General features: G+C 47.0%; 1 protein-coding gene across 2 annotated transcripts in view; it reads right to left on the bottom strand.

Annotated features, from left to right (window-relative positions):
- The window catches only part of ACOXL (acyl-CoA oxidase like), a 612189-nt gene that overhangs the window by 109578 nt on the left and 483238 nt on the right, over positions 1-19373 (bottom strand). The window contains exon 18 of one of the 2 annotated variants that reach the window (XM_073672763.1): positions 15907-15999. The exons of the other annotated variant lie outside the window; for it this stretch is intronic. Within the exon in view, the coding sequence (XP_073528864.1) occupies positions 15922-15999 (78 nt within the window). The 3' untranslated portion in view covers positions 15907-15921. Of the gene's footprint in view, positions 1-15906; positions 16000-19373 lie in introns of those variants that run through there. 2 annotated transcript variants of the gene reach the window in all.

Here is a 19373-nt window from a genome sequence, read left to right as displayed (position 1 = left end):
ACTTCGTCGTTGATATGCTGCTGATGGTGTTTTATATGTTTGCTACTAAAAGAATGTTTTATATATTGGTGAAAAGAGAAAATGTTTCCCATAAAGGGAAGTGATATGCAGTTGGGAGTTTAAAAAAAACAAAAAAAAAAAAAACATTTTGCATGTCCTAATTTGCATTGTCTTTTGCTCTGTTCCAGCTCGCGGACGTGCTGTGATTTACCAGGGGGGAATGTAGCGCCCTGAGGGTTCGGCCGCTACAGAGGTATTGCATCTCATCCAGATGTGCGATATCTCACTTCCAAGTAAGGATGGAGTGTGAATCAGGACCCCGACACCTGCATGCATTACACCACATTTCCGGGGGGGCAGGGCGACCGATATGCTCCAAGTAGAGCACGACAGTCCCTGTCCCTGGCTGGAGTGGGGGGGGGGGAACACCGAGGAAGAGGGGACCCTGTAGTGCATAGGAGGGAGAGGGCAGTTCCTGGGTGCACTTAGAGGTAGGTATAAAAGGTGGGCACCATCTTAGTTCAGAAGTCAGTTCAGTAGTAGGGAGAGAAGGAGGCTGGGAGCAGAGGCTCTGTATGGGCTCTGCTCCGCAGGCAGGCCGGGGAGAGCGGTCGGAGCCTGGAGGAAGGAGAAGGAAGGAAGAGGAGGGGAGGAGGCTCCAGGAACAAGGAACGAAGGAACCCCAGGGGTGTGGACCGGCGAGTCGCCACCGCACGCCCGAATCTACCTGCGCAGGGGGGTCAGGCCAAAGGGGGAGACCGGTCCCCGAAACTAGTGGAGGCGGGGGAACTACCCTCAGCTAGAAACCGGAGGCTGTGACATTTCATGTGGCGCACCCCCTCGCTACACCCGCTAGGAAGAGACCACATAGGGTCAGGGAAACGGCGCCAAGGTTTACCAGAGAAGGCCCGAGGCAGCCGGACAGAAGCGAGGTCACTGGCGGGGTATGACAGGCCAGAGAAAGGACACACAAAGGGGGTCCTGTGAAACGCTCCAAAGTTATCTGGGAGTAGGCCGAGCCCCTCACCTGGTGAACACAGTGCGACGTGGGACGTTATGACCAGCTGTAGTAACATGGATAAAGAACTGTGAGTAAATACCCTGAACTGCATTACAGGACTCTGTGTCGTTACTGCTGCTCCCGCGCACCATCACCCCCAACATCCACGCTCGCTGCCCTGAGGCTATACTCCTCCCGTGGGGAGTTATACTATCCTCTGCTGCACTCACAACACCAGCCTCAGCAGTCTGCCCTGCAGCGGCGGTTCACTCTGACCGCAATCCACGGGTGGCGTAGTCGGACATTTAATCACAAAACCCTATAAATAAGAACGCCATTTGGGTTGACCACCCTGAGCCACGGGACTGAGTCCCCGCCACGCAAGGACTACAACCCCCAGCATCCACAACGGGTCCGGTTCCGGGTATCCCCACACACACGCGGCCCCGGGGGCGCCTCACATGCAATCCTGTGGACTGCGGTAACTGTACAAGTCTCAGTGTCCACAAGCCACTTTGTCCTCGTTCACACAAAAATATGAATTTTCCAGTCAATCGCATCCACAAATTGTGAACATGACTGTGTCTGTGGGCATCTCCACGTGCTCGTCTGCATCGAGGACAGATGCAGAGTTATGAGCCATTGAAAACTAGCACTGCCTATTCCACAGAGCAGAGGAGACCGAGGCATGCTTGTATTTTATTCACACTGACTGATGATTCATGTGAATAATCATTCTGTGTGTATTTGTACACTGACTAGCAATGGTCCGTGTTCAGCACACTGACCAAAACACTGGGTACTCACAAAAACAGATGGGGAAAAAAGAGCAAACAATTCAAAATATTAAAAAAAATCTTTATTAAATGCATAATGCTCAAAAGAGTGTTTACTTATTTAGTTAATAAAGATTTATACATTTATATACTGTTTGCAATTTATACTTTTGGTTTGCTGGTAATCTTGTAGCTTTTTTGCCTATAGGTGTGTGTTGGTAATATTTAATGCTGCCCAATAGTGTCTTGTGTTACATTAATACACCCAAATGTTGACATATTTCTTGCAAATATCAGTGATTTAGGCACATTAGAGCTGTCGCCTTTGTGAGTACATTCATCTTCACTAGAAGCAGTACAGCATTAACTTTCCCCTTGTCTTTCAAAGCTCGGTGCAAACAACAGAAATACTTTATTGTCTTTTACCTGTAAAATATGCAATATTACATCATCACATGGATTAGAGTGGAGTGAATCACTTCCTCTTGTTTGTTCCCAGCCTGGCAGCAACTAGAGAAGTATCATATTCCAGAAAGAAATGGCATCTGACAGGAACGCATTTGGATTTGTGTAAGTATTTGGGAGAAGGGTTAAGTCAAAGCCGATGTTTAGATATGATTGCTACTATCCACTGCTGACTAATATATATACTGCACATAATCCTAGCAGCCATATTTTTGATTTTAAATCATTGGGAAGATGCTCTTTAAGAATACAATCAAACTGAGTAAAAGCTTGCTGCAACATTTGATCTGTAGCTATGACTAAGAGTGGTCACACCCAAAAGGTAGGACCTGCTGGTGACCACAGCACATATGTGTTTTTGATAACATCTGAACAAAGGACTGAATTTTTTACACTAGGTGCTGGAATTTTATTTATGTTTTGGACTTGCTACCATTGATACTTGGTCCAGGAGCTTCTGTGCACCGGACAACATGATTATAACTCTAGACCGTCCAACACACAAACTGCTAGTCTGCCGAGCTGTATCCCTCTTTTTTCTTTTGTTTATATAAACCGAGTATTGCTATAGAGAAAAAGAGCAGGAGTTTGTTGTTTATGGTGATTTACAAATACCTGCAGATTACAGCTCTAGATTAAAATCTGGATTGGTAATCTCTCGTACAAGTAATATAACAAGTTAAAGGATTTATAACGTTTCTTTGTCTTGAATAGAAGGCCTATCCTTAGATGTCTTAGCCTTGTGGGGGTACTGTCACGCCAGGTGTGGGAAAGACTTAGTGGAACATAGAGGGAAAAGGGAAAGGGAGCCCAGACACTAGGGAAAGGGGGAAGTGGAGACCTCCTAGTCTGATCTGGTGTCACCCTGTCTCAACAACTGTCCCGATATTGCCTCTTCAGCAATTACCGCACGCGTGCCTCTCCCTGGCGTATGGCTACGGCTAGGGATGGGAGGAGATGAGCACTAGTCAACCTCCACTAAACTCTATAGACAACGAGGGTAGACAGAACAGGGGGAAATGGCTTAGCTTTAGATGAACTCCAAATAAGCACACGGCCTCAAGCTCCAGAGAGGACGAAGTACTGCTCCTGCTAAGCTTCAGAAGTAGAAATGAATATAGCCAGCGACTCCCTCTCAGACACACCAGGTATATATATACCCAGGCCAGAGAGCTAACTAGCAAGAGAGAGGTAACTGCTCGGTCCTAAAAACAGCCTCTTATCTAAGAAGCTGTCTGCAATGCCAAACGTAGAGATCTCCTGCAACCCACTGCAGGGCGACTGTCACCTCTGACACACCCGTGACAGGTACGTCTTTCAGCACCTCCACTAATTTGATTTTTGAGGAGGCTGTAGACTGCACGAATCGCTGAGGTCAGTGATTGGCTGCAGAGGTAAGCTGTCTGTGTGACATCACTGCTGCAGCCAAAAAACAGATACTGGAGCAGCGGCGGTGAGACAGCGCGTGAGCGAAGGAGAGTACGGTCTTTATTTTACATTAAAGGAATCATTTGGGCTCTACTTTTTTAAAAGTGGAAAACCCCTTAAGGTTAGGTTAACACTCTGTGTTTTACCTTCCCTTCATAAAACATATATAAAACAACAGTGTTGCAAATCCTACGTACAGGAATAAAACCACTAACGTATTCAAGCAATTGTGATAAGATTTTATGTAATAAAGAATGACTGCGGCCGGATCACACCTGCATTTTGTCTTGCGTAAGAGAAAGATGGCTTTATTTTCATCAGCTTTTTGGTCCTTGTGTCCATTTCTAATAGCTTTTCTCTTATGTGTATCAGTTTTAAAACAAGAACTTTTTTCAAAACATACTAAGTAGTGCAGTCCACTACACTGTGTGCACAATTATTAGGCAATTTGTATTTTTTGATTACTCATTTTATTATTGTTCAACTACAGTTTTGTCGGTCAATCCAAAAGGTTAAGAAATCTGAAACCTGAGTATTTAAAGCACCACTCCAGCACTTTTTTATGTCACTGCTGGAGTGGAGCTTAAAATCCAAGCTCCCTGCCCCCTGTCTGATACTCACACCCGGCGTTTGTGAACTGCCGGCTGCTCCATAGTGTCATGGAGTGAGCCTGAGGTCACTAATCAATGTAAGTCTATAAGAGCCTTGTTCTGGCCTCGTTCTGGCTCTCATAGACTTGCAATGACAGATTGTAAAGTAGCGTCTGAGTTCCAGATACTCATAAGCTGCGCTCACAAGATGGCGCCGCAGGACCGGGCAGACGCCAAAAAACGGTGAAGACGCCAGAGGGCGAGTATATGACTGGGCACAGGGGCCTTTACGCACCACTCTAGCGGTGAAAAAAAAGCAAAAACACTGAAGTGGTGCTTTAAGAAAGAAAAAATGAGGTTTTGTCTTTTTTTTAGGAGAATATCTTTGTGCAGAATTATTGGGCAACTATTAGTGTGCAGATTATTCAACTAAATGAAAAACAGAAATTTTCCCATCTCTATTATTTATTTTAATTTGTTAAAGCACCACTCTAGCGGGTTATTTTTTCAGCGCTGGGGTGGTGCTTTAAACCTAAGGTCCCTGTCCCTACTCTTCATCTTTTTTCGGTGCCACTTTGGTCCCGCGGAGCCATCTTGTGATGGCAGGTTCTGGCTGGCCATAAGTCAAAAGCTACGTCACAAGCTCTCAATGCAAGTCTATGAGAGCCTATAAGACCCAGAACAAGGCTCTCAGACTTGTATTATGAGTTGTGACCTCCGGCTCGCTCCATGAAACACTGGAGCAGCTGTCAGGTCACAAACTGCCGGAGACCAACAGGAGCGGTGGTGATAACAGATGAAGACACCGGAAGTTGAGTATAAGATAGGTGGCAAGGTACTTAGATTTGATAATACACAGTGAAGAGGAGAAAAGTGTCACTCACCATCGGCTGCAGAAAAATATTCTTTATTCCAGACAAAAAATCATCAGGTGAAGAGGTGGGCTAGGGTGTGCGAGAGAATGCAGGAATGGATGACGGCTGTCATCTGTGAGTGGTCTGATTCTCTCGCATGAGACAATCGCAGCACAGATGCGGAGGAGACAGAGAACTTAATTTCTCCATTGTCTCTGTTAACATACATCAGTCTTCGCTTGGACGACATCCGAGTGCAGTCTGATAGACCTGTATGTGATCCGATAATCGGAGGCACTCGCAGTATGCTGCAATTGTTTTCTCATGCCGAATTCACAGATTTGCACTGCCTCATGGTATAACATTGGGCCGAGTGCTATCCGATAAAACATCGAATAGCACTTGGGCATGTTATACGCAAGTGTGAGCGAACCCTTAAAGTGAGACCGCTAGCCAAGCAGATGAGGACTTCGATGAATGTGATGGAGTATTGTAATGCATAAAAATCATGGTTTTCTAGAAAGATGCAGACTTTTTCCTGTACCAGGATAATGGCTTCCTGGTCGCTTCACGTTTGATTCTTCTTTTCAGTGTGAGAGATGTGATCACACTTATGACTGTTGTACTCACACAGTAATATCTCTACAATGGTGAGGCAAAATAAAAAAAAGATCTATAAATCAAAACCTTTTTTTTTTCCGTTCTGCAACTATTACTACATCCTGTGTCCGATTCAACATGAGAGAATTTGAGAACTGGAAATTGGCATTATGCATGCAGTCTGTATGAACAATATTTATGGAATGAATGATGGGGATCTTATTTCCGTACTGTAGGACTTTATCATACATGCATTCTATGACTTTTTTTTTACTCATGCACTGTATGTTGTTACATATAAATAGTACGGTGGTAGTAGTTTTCATCTTCAAATCTATTTAAAAACTTGGAGAAACGTAAACTATTGTACAAAATTGCAAAGTAAAAAAAAAAATCTAGGTGCCTTATTCATTCAGTGTAAGGATATGTACATACGTTTAGTATTTGCAGCAGAAAGATTTGCTGCAAATACTGATATATTGGCAGGAAACACACTGCATAAAATAAGTATATTTATGTTTTTTGATGCATTTTTTTAATGCGTTATTTCTGATTCATTAGAATGGGTGAATATCACTGCAAAAACGCATAAAGAATTCACAAGTAACATATTTGAAACTGCTAGGATAAAATCTCATTCACTTTGCAGAGACAATAACATGCTGTGTTTTTTTGCAGCAAAAATGCACAGAAAACATGTGGGGGAGCATAACCTTACTGAAATCAAAATAATGAAACTTTCAGAATAAATTTGCTCTAATATATGACACTGTGATTACACAAGTTTTTAAAATCCAACTGTGTGTATTAAATAACTAATTTTAAACAAATTTAAGAGCAGTACGGCTTTTTCAATTAGTTTTATCTCTCCCTGGTTAAGATGGGAGTCATCATAGTTTTATCAGCAAGAGATTCTCACTATAGGAATAGTAAATCTGCTGCCATGTAGTCATCCAAATTCATGAAGTCTGCATAACCCTATCTGACGCACCCCCTGGGCCATGTTCAGGGGATACCCGGAGCCGGATCTGGGTAGGGGTAGTAGTCCTTGTGGTGGTGACCCGGTCCGTGCCCAGGGTGTCAAACTAAGTGGCAGTCTAAGGCAGTAGATGTTAACTTGATCGACTACGCCACCCGTTGAGTGCGGCTTTGAAGCCGCCGCTGCAGGACAGTCCACTGAGGCCAGGTGTATAAGGATGTGCAGCGTGGTGGTATAACCCCCAATGGGAGGGGTATGGCCTCAGGGCAGCAGGTGAAGATGAGGGGGGGGGTTGTGACGGTGCAGTAAGAAGAGTCAGAGTCAGGAGATGCAGTTTCAGGGGTTTTACTCACAAGTGTTCTCTCAGTCACTCTGGCCTTGAGTGACCAACCGAGCCGTGCTGCGTCCACCAGGTCCTGGACTCGGCTAACCCCCAGGCAGTTCTGGAGCGTGGTCCTGAGCTCCCTTCTCCCTCTCTGTCTCTGGCCATTCCCACCAGGGATCCACCTTTGGCCGGCTCCCTCGGGTCTCTTAGTGGTCAAACCTCCTCTGGGTTCCCTGACCCTATGCTTGGTGTGCCTTTCTGGTGGATTTGGTGAGGGTCGTGGCAAATCTTGACCACGACCTCCGGTTCCTGGCTGAGGATAAGTGGCCTCCACCAGTTCGGGTTCCGGTACCCATGTCCGCCAACCCTTCACCCTTTCTGGTCTGATTCTGGGTTCTTAGGGTTCCCTCTGATCTTCCACTCTGGGCCTTTCTTTCTCCTCTCTCCTCTGCAGACTTGGCTCTGGAGCTGGGCCCAGCCGGAGCCACAGCTCCCTGTCAGCCCTCCTGGCTGAGCTCCCCTGCTCAAAAAGACCCTGTCCTAAGATGGTGCCCACCATATATACTCCCTCTATGTGTGAGCCCAGGTGACTAGCACCCAATGAGCTCCTAGCTTTACCCAGAGTACTCCCCCTATCTGCCCCTACACTACTGGGATGTTCCACCCCCCTCCCACTCCAGCCAGGGACAGACGCTGTCGTACCTGCACATATACTTGGTGGGAGTACCGTAGTTCTGTCCCCCGGAAATGGGATGTCTGTAGTGCATGCAGCCTACTGAGCTCAGTCCCACACTCCATCCTTACCCGGGAGTGGAATACCACACCTCTGGAGTGAGGTGCAATACCCCTGTAGCAGCCGAGTCCTCAGGGTGCTACATTCCCCCCTGGTAAATCACAGCACGTCCTTGGGCTGTAAAAGAATAAAATATCCAAAAACATACAATTTTTTTCCAAAACATACAAGAACATATCAAACATTAAACATTATCAGATTTAAACAATATAAACTTTTTCTTTCATATAAAACTCTTTCATAATAATGTTCTTTGAGTTACTGGCCACTGTGCGCTTGTGACCAGGTAGAAGTGCAACAGTCAGTTTAAGAAAAAACTGTTTTCCTATAAAACCAGTAGGGGGCGCCTTAGAAAGCGCAACTATATACAAGGGGAGGTGGCCGCTCTCAGTCCTCGGCCAGTGGGGAAAAGGAATGGCTGTTCACAGTCCTCAGCCTGTTAAGGGATAGGGACACACGGGTAACAGTTCGCTGGTCCAAACGGGGACTATATTTTAACTAGCAGCAGTACTTATAACAGTTCTCATACCCCGACGGGTAACTATATACAGTTCTTTTTTACCGTACTCTAATAACGGCGTCCTCCTGATGCTTCCTCCCTGTATTCTTCAGACCCGTCCGGGTCCTCTTGCTCCTCCTGACACCTCAGCTCTTCCTCTGTCAACCGGTGTACATGAAGGGCATAGGGTCCTTTGGCACATTGGTGCCGGGTAAAGGTGACCTCGTCACCCAGGTATAGGTCACGACCACTGTGTCCCTCCGGCAGGTGGGACTCGACATCTCTGCGGGTCACGAAGACGTCGCCTGGCGTGTGGTGATCCCGGATGAAGCCCCAACCGTGCTGCAGTTGGAATTTGATTACAGTCCCGGTGGCACGGGGACCGTGAGCTGCACGGGGGTTCCGTCGGGTCCGGCTCTTCTGCTCTGCACTCTTCACTTGCAGCCGCTCCTCGCGGACCCGCCTCTCTCGCCGTTCCCGGTCGAAAGCCTCTAACTGCTGCCGGCAGCACTCTGCACGCTCCGCTGCAGCCGCCCGGGTCTCTTGAGTGAACCCGATGAGGTCTCCTCCAGTGGGGTCCCACGCAAACTGCGCTTCCTCCAGCGAGAGTGGGGTGATCTTGGCGGGCGCCGGAGCCGGGATCAGGGGCTCATCCAGGGGCCTTTCCTTCCGGAGTCGGGGATGGTAGTACTCCGGTGGCCACTCAAAAGGCTGCCCATCCGGGCAAATATGCTGGGTTACCAAGTCTTCACCCAGGTGCGGCACTGTGGAGGTTGAGGGCGCGGTGGTGGCAGCGGCACCCGGGATCACTAGGCCTTGCGACCAGGCTTGGAGTACCCTGAAGGTAAAGGGCACCGTGAAGACGGCGGCGCCCGGGGGTACTCGACTTTGCGACCAGGCCGGTGGCTCAGTAGAGGGCGCTGTTGGTACTGCGGCGCCCGGGGGCACTCGGCCCTGCGACCAGGCCGGTGGCGTCTCCTGCTTGGCCGCGCTCAGGGTTGAGGCGCGTGACGTCACAAGGGGCGTGGTCGCGGCTCCTGCTTGGGGCCTAGTCTGGAGCGGTAGCGGTGCGGCAAAGGGCACGATCGGTGGGATTTCGGGCTCTGCGACGGGGAGCGGGGGTAGGCTTACGGTGGCTGGGCTTGGGGTAGTGACGTCCACTTTACTTGCCTCCGTCTCTTCAGCTCCCTCTGCGGCGTCGTCTCCGGCCTCCGTCCCTTCTGCATCCTCTTCAGGGGCAGGCGTGCTCCTCGTTGCGGGTGGTGTGCTCCGCTGGCGGGTTCCAGCCTGCTGGGCCATCTCCCTGCTCCATTCCGTCAGCGTTTCTCGCTGCACCTGGGCCATCCTCCGTGCGAGGCCCTCCAGCGCGGTCTGTGCACGCTCCCGGTCTCGGGGGAGCTGTGCCAGGATCTCCACCAGGTCTTGTGGGGTGGTGGCTTGCATCAGGCTCCTGACCACAGGGTCGGTGCTGCCTGCCTCTCCCTCCATCTCCGGGTACGGCTCCTCCAGACTCCTCCAGGCTGCACCCATCTTCGCTCTTTTGTTCTGTATCCGCCCCCATTGAGGGCGGTCCTGGGGCAACTTGGTGATTGTCAGTTCCAGGGGCCGACCCCCCACGCTGATGGACATCTCAATCATTGCAGTCTCTGCTGGTGGGGGCGGTCTTCGTTTTTGGCGCCATTCTTGGTCCTGGCCCACGATGGGAGGTGGCCTCTTGCCACCCTCTGGCACGCCCATAATGGCGTCCGCTCTGCCAGGGCGGGAAATCTTCCCAGATGGCGGGAATCGTCTCCCAGTGGCGGGAAACTCTGTGGATGGCGGGAAAAAGCTGCAGATGGCGGGCAACCGGCGGGAAACGACCCGTGATGGCGTCCGATGGCGGGAACCCTCCGGAATTGGCGGGAGACTTCTTTTTACGGTACAGATAAACTTTTCTTCAGGCACGCAGTACCCGGTGGTTGCGGGCACGTTATCCTGCCGACTACGCCAATTTTGACGCACCCCCTGGGTCATGTTCAGGGGATACCCGGAGCCGGATCTGGGTAGGGGTAGTAGTCCTTGTGGCGGTGACCCGGTCCGTGCCCAGGGTGTCAAACTAAGTGGCAGTCTAAGGCAGTAGATGTTAACTTGATCGACTACGCCACCCGTTGAGTGCGGCTTTGAAGCCGCCGCTGCAGGACAGTCCACTGAGGCCAGGTGTATAAGGATGTGCAGCGTGGTGGTATAACCCCCAACGGGAGGGGTATGGCCTCAGGGCAGCAGGTGAAGATGAGGGGGGGGTTGTGACGGTGCAGTAAGAAGAGTCAGAGTCAGGAGATGCAGTTTCAGGGGTTTTACTCACAAGTGTTCTCTCAGTCACTCTGGCCTTGAGTGACCACCCGAGCCGTGCTGCGTCCACCAGGTCCTGGACTCGGCTAACCCCCAGGCAGTTCTGGAGCGTGGTCCTGAGCTCCCTTCTCCCTCTCTGTCTCTGGCCATTCCCACCAGGAATCCACCTTTGGCCAGCTCCCTCGGGTCTCTTAGTGGTCAAACCTCCTCTGGGTTCCCTGACCCTATGCTTGGTGTGCCTTTCTGGTGGATTTGGTGAGGGTCGTGGCAAATCTTGACCACGACCTCCGGTTCCTGGCTGAGGATAAGTGGCCTCCACCAGTTCGGGTTCCGGTACCCATGTCCGCCAACCCTTCACCCTTTTTGGTCTGATTCTGGGTTCTTAGGGTTCCCTCTGATCTTCCACTCTGGGCCTTTCTTTCTCCTCTCTCCTCTGCAGACTTGGCTCTGGAGCTGGGCCCAGCCGGAGCCACAGCTCCCTGTCAGCCCTCCTGGCTGAGCTCCCCTGCTCAAAAAGACCCTGTCCTAAGATGGTGCCCACCATATATACTCCCTCTATGTGTGAGCCCAGGTGACTAGCACCCAATGAGCTCCTAGCTTTACCCAGAGTACTCCCCCTATCTGCCCCTACACTACTGGGATGTTCCACCCCCCTCCCACTCCAGCCAGGGACAGACGCTGTCGTACCTGCACATATACTTGGTGGGAGTACCGTAGTTCTGTCCCCCGGAAATGGGATGTATGTAGTGCATGCAGCCTACTGAGCTCAGTCCCACACTCCATCCTTACCCGGGAGTGGAATACCACACCTCTGGAGTGAGGTGCAATACCCCTGTAGCAGCCGAGTCCTCAGGGTGCTACATATCCCCACCACTGATTGGCAGCTTTTTGCCTATGCAAAGTGTACAGAAAATACTGTGAGTTAGTGGTGTGAGCAGAGTTATACAGGGCTCAGCACTCAGAGAATTGGTAGATCTGCATCAGATAAAACAGCGATTTTATCAAAACTTTAAAGAAAAAAGAAGCTAAGTAAGTGACACTGCTGGAATCAGGATCTCTGCCTCTACAGTATGCAGCTTTCAAATGGAGTGGCAAAAACATGGCGACTCCCTTTAAAGCACAACTCCAGCGTTGTTGTTTTTTTATTTTACTGCTGGAGGGGTGCTTCAAGTCTAAGTCCCTGACGCTACTTTTATACTCATCTGCCGCTGTCTTCACCTTTTTATCACTGCCGCTCCCGTTGGTGTCCGGCAGTTTGTGATTTGCCGGATCGTTCCAGTGTTTCATGGAGCGCACCGGAGGTCACAACCCAACACAAATATCTATGAGAGCATCGTTCTGGCTCTCAAGGTCATACGATGGCGCTGCGGAACCGGAGCGGAGCCAAAAAAAGGTGGCGATGCCGAAAGGGTGAGTATAAGACTGGGGGAGGGACCTTACATTAGAAGCACCACTCCAGCACTGAAAAAAAACCAAAACGCTGGAGTGGTGCTTTAAGTAAATACGCAGCTAAAACAATGGCAATCACAGTGAATATAGCCATTATTTACAAGATGACTCCACTCAAACAGAACATGGTGCCAAATAAAATAAAAAGTTTATATTACAAAGTGACTTCTATTTTACTTAATTAGTAAACCATTTCATTCTGAATAAATACATAAAGTTTATATATGATGAAGGGTTTTATGTACAAATGAGGTGACTTCCACTTTTACCTGCACTTTCAATATTTACCAAAACAAAAAAAGAACTTCGACTAAGTTCTGTTTTACATCCTCACACTTTTGCAAACACGTGGTTAAATCATAAGTATGAATAGAATCATATGGAAATCCCCAGTTTCATAATTACACTACTTCATGCTAGAAATCTATGCTTGTATATTTTGTCCCAGAAGTAATCATTTCATATTTCGTTATTCAGCGCTATTCTTTCACATTGTTTTCTCTATAGTCTATCTGCCCTATTATATGTTGGTGGGTTTGTGCGATCTGTCATCAAATAGATGTTGGTGGACATGAGATCATATTCACTTTGCAAGATCTCAGCAGCTTGACTCTCACGCTCTAAATTGAAAGAAACCTGCAAGTGCAGCAGATAATGTATGTTTATGGCAGTCAGCTTATTATGAACATGACTTGCCCTCGGCTACCTTTTACTTGTCCCCATTTTTTCTCATCTCTCCCTAAACATCCTATCCTTGCTGATGCACTGCTTTGTATACCAACAGTGTTGCTGGTAATCTCTTGCTCTTGTCTTTTCTGCTGGAATAATTGTTCCAGTTGATCCACATCCTTCGGTCTGACATTGTCCAAGGTGAATCTTTCTTTCTATCCTGGCTGCTAGGCTTCTTTTGTTTGTTCTACCAAGTTGGTTTAACACCATATTAATTATAATTATCTCTGAATTTAAAATAGTTGCTGGTCCTACATGTTCTAAATGATCTACTGTCAGACATTATTATTAGACTGATACTGTTCTAAACATGTATTTTTATGTCTGCTCTCATAGATCTGAGAATCTGTCCTTGTTGGCTGCACAGTATTTCAGATGGTCATTTGTATCTGTCCTTCTAGGTGGCCTGACAAGGTTACTGGTGGTCTTCTGCATCTGTCCTTCTAGGTGGTCTGACAAGGTTACTGGTGGTCTTCAGTATCTGTCCTTCTAGGTGGTCTGACAAGGTTACTGGTGGTCTTCTGTATCTGTCCTAGGTAGTCTGACAAGGTTACTGGTGGTCTTCTGTATCTGTCCTTCTAGTTGGTCTGACAATGTTAATGGTGGTTTTCAGTATCTACCCTTCTAGTTGGCCTGCCAATGTTACTGGTAGTCTTCTGAATCTACCCTTCTAGTTGGCCTGCTAATGTTACTGGTGGTCTTTTGTATGTAGCCTTCTAGTTGGCCTGCTAATGTTACTGGTGGTCTTTAGAATCTACCCTTCTAGTTGGCCTGCCAACGTTACTGGTGGTGTTCTGCATCTGTCCTTGTTGTTGCTCTAACAATGTTTTATGTGATTTGGGTTATCTATCTTTATCGTTTGTCTGACAATGTTTAAGGTGATCTTTTGTATCAGTCTCATCTGTTTCTGTCATACCCAGACATAAATACTGATATCTCTTAATGCATGTGTACAAGCTGGCAGCAACAATTCTAACAGTTCTCCATGTGTTTTCCTCCTAACTTTGCATAGATTATCACTTTTGTATTTGTCAGTTTCCCCATTACATTGAATAAGGTGAAATCTGCAAAGTTTCACTTGAAATTAGCAGCAAACATGTCATGGTGTGGATTCGGAAACCCATGGGATGACCTCAAATCTGGAGTAATGTTTAAAAGCAAATTAATGAGATTTTAACATGCCATTCTATGTTTTATTTTATTTCTGTAGCAGTGTGAACCAGGCCCAACTGTTCTGCAACAGTCTGACACATTAGCTTTGCATCTGTACTTATTTGTTCTGCTTCTATCCTCACTGCTTTGCTACACACAACTTCCTACTGACCTTACCTAGCTTGTAGAGTTTTGTCTTGACATGCCCAGACATGTTACAGATGGTTAAAACTTATGAAAAATTGAATATTACAAATAACAATGCAATATAAAAGACAATGGAGCTACCTCTTTCCCTTATCTTTGTATCCTGCTTTATTTGAAATTCAAAAGTAAAAGCATCATTTCTGACATATGCTCTTTTGTCACAGTATTTTCTCCAAAGTTTCATAAAAATGCAATAAAATTACCTCAGGGTAATAAACCATATGCAAAATAACAAACAAGGATTTTTTTGCTTTCATTAAATGGGTAGTCCACTGCTCAGACAGCCCCTTTTCAATCACCATATTTTCCCACGTAAAATAGTAAGAGCGTGTTCTCATCTCCGGTACCAGCACTGTTCCAGTGATGTCGGGACCGGGTCTCCCCAAGACTTGTATGACACTATGTCCCATGAGCCCTGCAGCCAATCACTGGCCAATAATGGGCCGCTTCACTCTCAATACCTTTGGAAGAAAATGACATCCAGAAGTGAGAGTTGCTCCTGCTCTCTGACTTCTTCCAAATGTCAGTTACATCCAAAGGAAGTAAGAGAGAAGTGACCCATTACTGGCTAATGTTTGGTTACAGGGCTTATGGGACATAATGTCATGGAAGTCTTGGGGAGACCCGGTCCCAACATCACTGGAACAGTGCTGGTACCGGAGGTGAGGACAGGCAGTTACTATTTTGTGGTGAATGAAAAGGGTCTGTCCAAGTAGTGAACAACCCTTTTAAAAGGGAATCTGCCACCACATTTGACCTATGTAAGCTAGTAAACTATTAATACAGGCATACAGGTTATAGACTGCTGAATAAAGTGATCCTTGTATGTCTCATATCAGATTTCTTGTTGAGAAATCATCTTTTATCACTTTATATAAATGATCTCCAGGCTCTGGCTTCTAGGCTCTGGGGAGGACGCTGCCTGGAAGGTAATTTTGCCCCCAGAGCTTATTATACATGAAGGGGAGTTACCAGTGTGATGGCCGCTCTCTGCTCTCCTGATCTCACTGCAGAGCTGTGTGTGATTACACCTGACACATCTGTAGGTTCCTCTCAGCTTCAGCTTCCATCTCAGGGTATGTGCCCACAATCCACAGCTGCTGCGTGTTATGCATTGTCAAACCCGCAGCGGCCAGCTGTTACAACACAGTGGATTGGATTTCTAGAAATCTCATGTCCACTATGCGTCTGTGGCACACCTGCAGAAACTGACATGCGTCGCGTTTTCCAGACCGCAGCATGTCAATTTCTCCGGCGGGTCCACATGCGGGCTTTCCCTATAGACCTAACCTCTATGAGGAAAGTCTGCAGGTGAAAAAAAAAGAGGCGCCGCTAATTTGCATAAAATGAGCTGAAGCCGCTGCCAGCTATTCCGCTGTGTCGGGGCGGCAGGTGGCTCCGGACAGTGTGCACATACCCTCAGAGGCAGGCAGGGCTGCAATATTGCTGCAATACAGCAGAGCTCAGAGAGAAGCTGCAAAAAATGTGTTTGCAAGAAGACAAATTTCAGTTCTCCTGTTCTGTGTTAGTTACATGTCTCACAAATTCACAGATCACAGATAAATGTGGTGTATAGGAAAAATATTAAGCTCACAGAAAATACACATAAAACTACTTTAATAATATTATGTTAAACACTAATAAAAAAAACCCTCCCAAGATAGCCAATATAGTGTGCACCCCCAAATTGGAGAGGGAAGGGGAGGGGGGGGGGGCACTGACCCTACATTAGCCCCTACTCTAGTCCCTATCTATTTGCAGAGATTGGCATCCTCTTGAAACGCCTGTGGTGCCCCCGCTCCTCGTCGGCTCTCTCCAACTCTCCCTATTAAGAAGAAGTCAAAGTATAGTAGTTAGTTGGGCAAAAACGTCCTGCTAGTCACGCTCTCAGTAAACCGATTATGATCCAATTAGATTATCATAAACATGCAACTTAATAAAGTTGTATGTATGTATAGTAGGCAACAAAATATAGGTACAATCACATCATATTTGTTGCTGAGAGGATCTTTTTGGAAAGCTAGTTTATAGCCGGACATAATAATAGAAGATGATCCAGGACAAGAACAAGAAATAACATATGTCAGAGCCTTATTAGATTTATAGACCATAAGCAAAAATTGATGTTCTAAGGCCCAAAGACATCAAATGACATGTATCAGAGCCTTATTAAGTCTATAAACCATAAGCAGAAATTGATATCATAAAGCCCAAAGACATCAGAGATTCTAATATGTCACATCTGCCTAACAGGCTAGGGAACTAGAACCCAAAAATAGGGTAAAGGTATTAGCCAGACTGCACACTGGCGACTAGCAGGACGTTTTTGCACAACTATTATATTTTGACATCTTGCTTACACAGAGATGCAGTGGTGTGTTAGGTGTAGTACTTTTGTCTGTTGTGTCCAGCTATTGTGGGTTGGTCACCTGGTATCCTAAATCCCCTTTTGCCTTGATTTGACTAGGCCTTAATAAGGTGAGTTGGGGAGAGCCGCCGAGGATAAAATGCAATAACGGGCAATCAAAACATCGCATCTACCCCAAAATGGTATCAATAAAAACGTCAGCTCGGCGCCCAAAAAATGAGCCCTCACCCGGACCCAAATCCCAAAAAATGGAGACGCTACGGGTCTCGGAATTTTTTTTTCTAAACGAACTTTGGATCTTTTTTTCACCACTTAAATAAAAAAAGAATCAGTACATGTTTGGTATCTACGAACTTGTAATGACCTGGGGAATCATAATTAGTGTTGAGCCACCCCCGTATTGTTCGGGTTCGATTCGGTTCGTCGAAAACCGGGATGTTCGTGGAACTGTTCGTCGAACACCTTAGAACACCATCGAACACCGTTTAAACCAATTGCAGGCAAACAAAAACACATAGAAACACATAGAAAACACCTTCAAAGGTGTTCAAAAGCTGACAAACTGCTCAGAAGACAATCTCTTTAAAAAAAGCCGGCCGGCAATTCAGCAGCGGCATACACCGGTACCTGACAATTTAGACAAGAAGGAATAGAGCATCACACATAGATTAGATAGATAGAAACATGTCAGTCACATATATATGAAGAACAGTGACAGTGTTGCTTACTGTACTTGTCATTTAGTGTTAAAGGATTTATTAAAAAAAATAATAGTGTTTTCATGCACAGTCTCTTTAAAAAAGCCGGCTGGCAATTCAGCATCGGTACCCGACAATTTATAACAGAAAGAATAGAGCATCACACATAGATCAGATAGATAGAAACATGTCAGTCACATATATATGAAGTACAGTGATAGTGTTGATTACTGTACTTGTCATTTAGTGTTAAAATAAAGGATTTATAAAAAAAAAAATTGGCGTGGGGTTCCCCGTAATTTTAGTCTCTAGCGGAGGTTAAGCAGACGGCTGGGGCAGATGTTTGAAGCCTGGGAAGGGAGTAATACCCATGGAGCTTCCCAGGCTACTAATATCAGCCCCCAGCTGAATACCTAGCCTTTACTAGCTATTAAAATGGGGGACCCCCAAAAAAATGACGTGGGGTCCCCCCTATTATAATAGCTAGCAAAGGCTAGGCAGACAGCTGGGGGCTGATATTAATAGCCCAGGAAGGGTGCCATGAATATTGGCCCCCTCCCAGGCAAGAAACACCAGCCGTCAGCCGCCCCAGAAATGGCGCATCCATAGGATGTGCCAATTCTGCCACTTAACCTCGCTCTTCCCACTGCCCTGTAGCGGTGGCAGTGGGGTAATAGGGCTGGGGTTGATGTCAGCTTATAATGTCAGCTGACATCAAGCCCAGGTTAGTAATGGAGAGGCGTCTATAAGACACCCCCATTGCTAACCCCATAGTCAAAGTTAAAAAACCCCACAAACACCCAGAATAAAGTCCCTTAATTGAAATAAACACACAATTCTTTATTGTTCTAAATTAAACCGTACTTACCATCACGCCCATTCCAGCTGAAGCCAACGATCTCCTGCAATAAAAGTAAAATAATAAAGCAACATCATCCTTACCTTTCCATGGTTCCCACGACAGCTTCAGCTCTGCTACATTCACATGACAGGCTGGACCGCAGCAGAACGCTGCCATCCAGCTTGCCATGCCGCAGACACTGAGAAGCGCAGGCTTGCTTGCGCTCCTCAGTGTCTGGCTGTGACGGCATAAAGATGAGCCGAGGTCATGTCCAATGAACTCAGCTCACGTCATGCACGTCACTGACAGCGTGGGAAAATTCTCCTGCGCATGTGACTGTCAGTGACGTGCATGAGGTGAGGTGAGCTCATGTCCAATGAACTCAGCTCATCTCATGCACGTCACTGACAGCGTGGGAAAATTCTCAGCACTCAGCGCTTCAGCAGGAGAATTCTCCCACGCTGCGATGGCATTGAGATGACAGGCTGGATCACAGCTGAGCGATGCCATCCAGCTTTTCATCCTTCAGAGACACTGCAGAGCGCAAGCATGCCTGCGCTCTGCAGTGTCTATGAAGGATGGCATGCTGGATGGCAGCACTCAGCTGCCATCCAGCCTGTCATCTCAATGCCATCCCAGCGTGGGAGAATTCTCCTGCTGAAGCGCTGAGCGCTGAGAATTTTCCCACGCTGTCAGTGACGTGCATGAGGTGAACTGAGTTCATTGGACATGAGCTCACCTCATGCACGTCACTGACAGCGTGGGAAAATTCTCCTGCACTCACCGCATGTGCAGGAGAATTTTCCCACGCTGTCAGTGACATGCATGAGGTGAGCTGAGTTCATTGGACATGACCTCGGCTCATCTTTATGCCGTCACAGCCAGACACTGAGGAGCGCAAGCATGCCTGCGCTTCTCAGTGTCTGCGGCATGGCAAGCTGGGTGGCAGAGTTCTGCTGCGGTCCAGACTGTCATGTGAATGTAGTAGAGCTGAAGCTGTCGTGGGAACCATGGAAAGGTAAGGATGAGGTTGCTTTATTATTTTTCTTTTATTGCAGGAGATCGTTGGCTTCAGCTGGAATGGGCGTGATCGTAAGTATGGTTTAATTTAGAACAATAAAGAATTGTGTCTTTATTTCAATTAAAGGACTTTATTCTGGGTGTTTGTGTTTTTTTTTAACTTTGACTATGGGGTTAGTAATGGGGGGTGTCTTATAGACGCCTTTCCATTACTAACCTGGGCTTGATGTCAGATGGCATTATAAGCTGACATCAACCCCAGCCCTATTACC

The sequence above is a fragment of the Phyllobates terribilis genome, unplaced genomic scaffold, assembly GCF_046119375.1.
Source record: "Phyllobates terribilis strain yellow unplaced genomic scaffold, ASM4611937v1 Scaffold_3__8_contigs__length_932513732, whole genome shotgun sequence".
In the NCBI taxonomy this organism is placed as follows: Eukaryota; Metazoa; Chordata; class Amphibia; order Anura; family Dendrobatidae; genus Phyllobates; species Phyllobates terribilis.
This window is presented reverse-complemented; position numbering and strand designations above follow the sequence as displayed.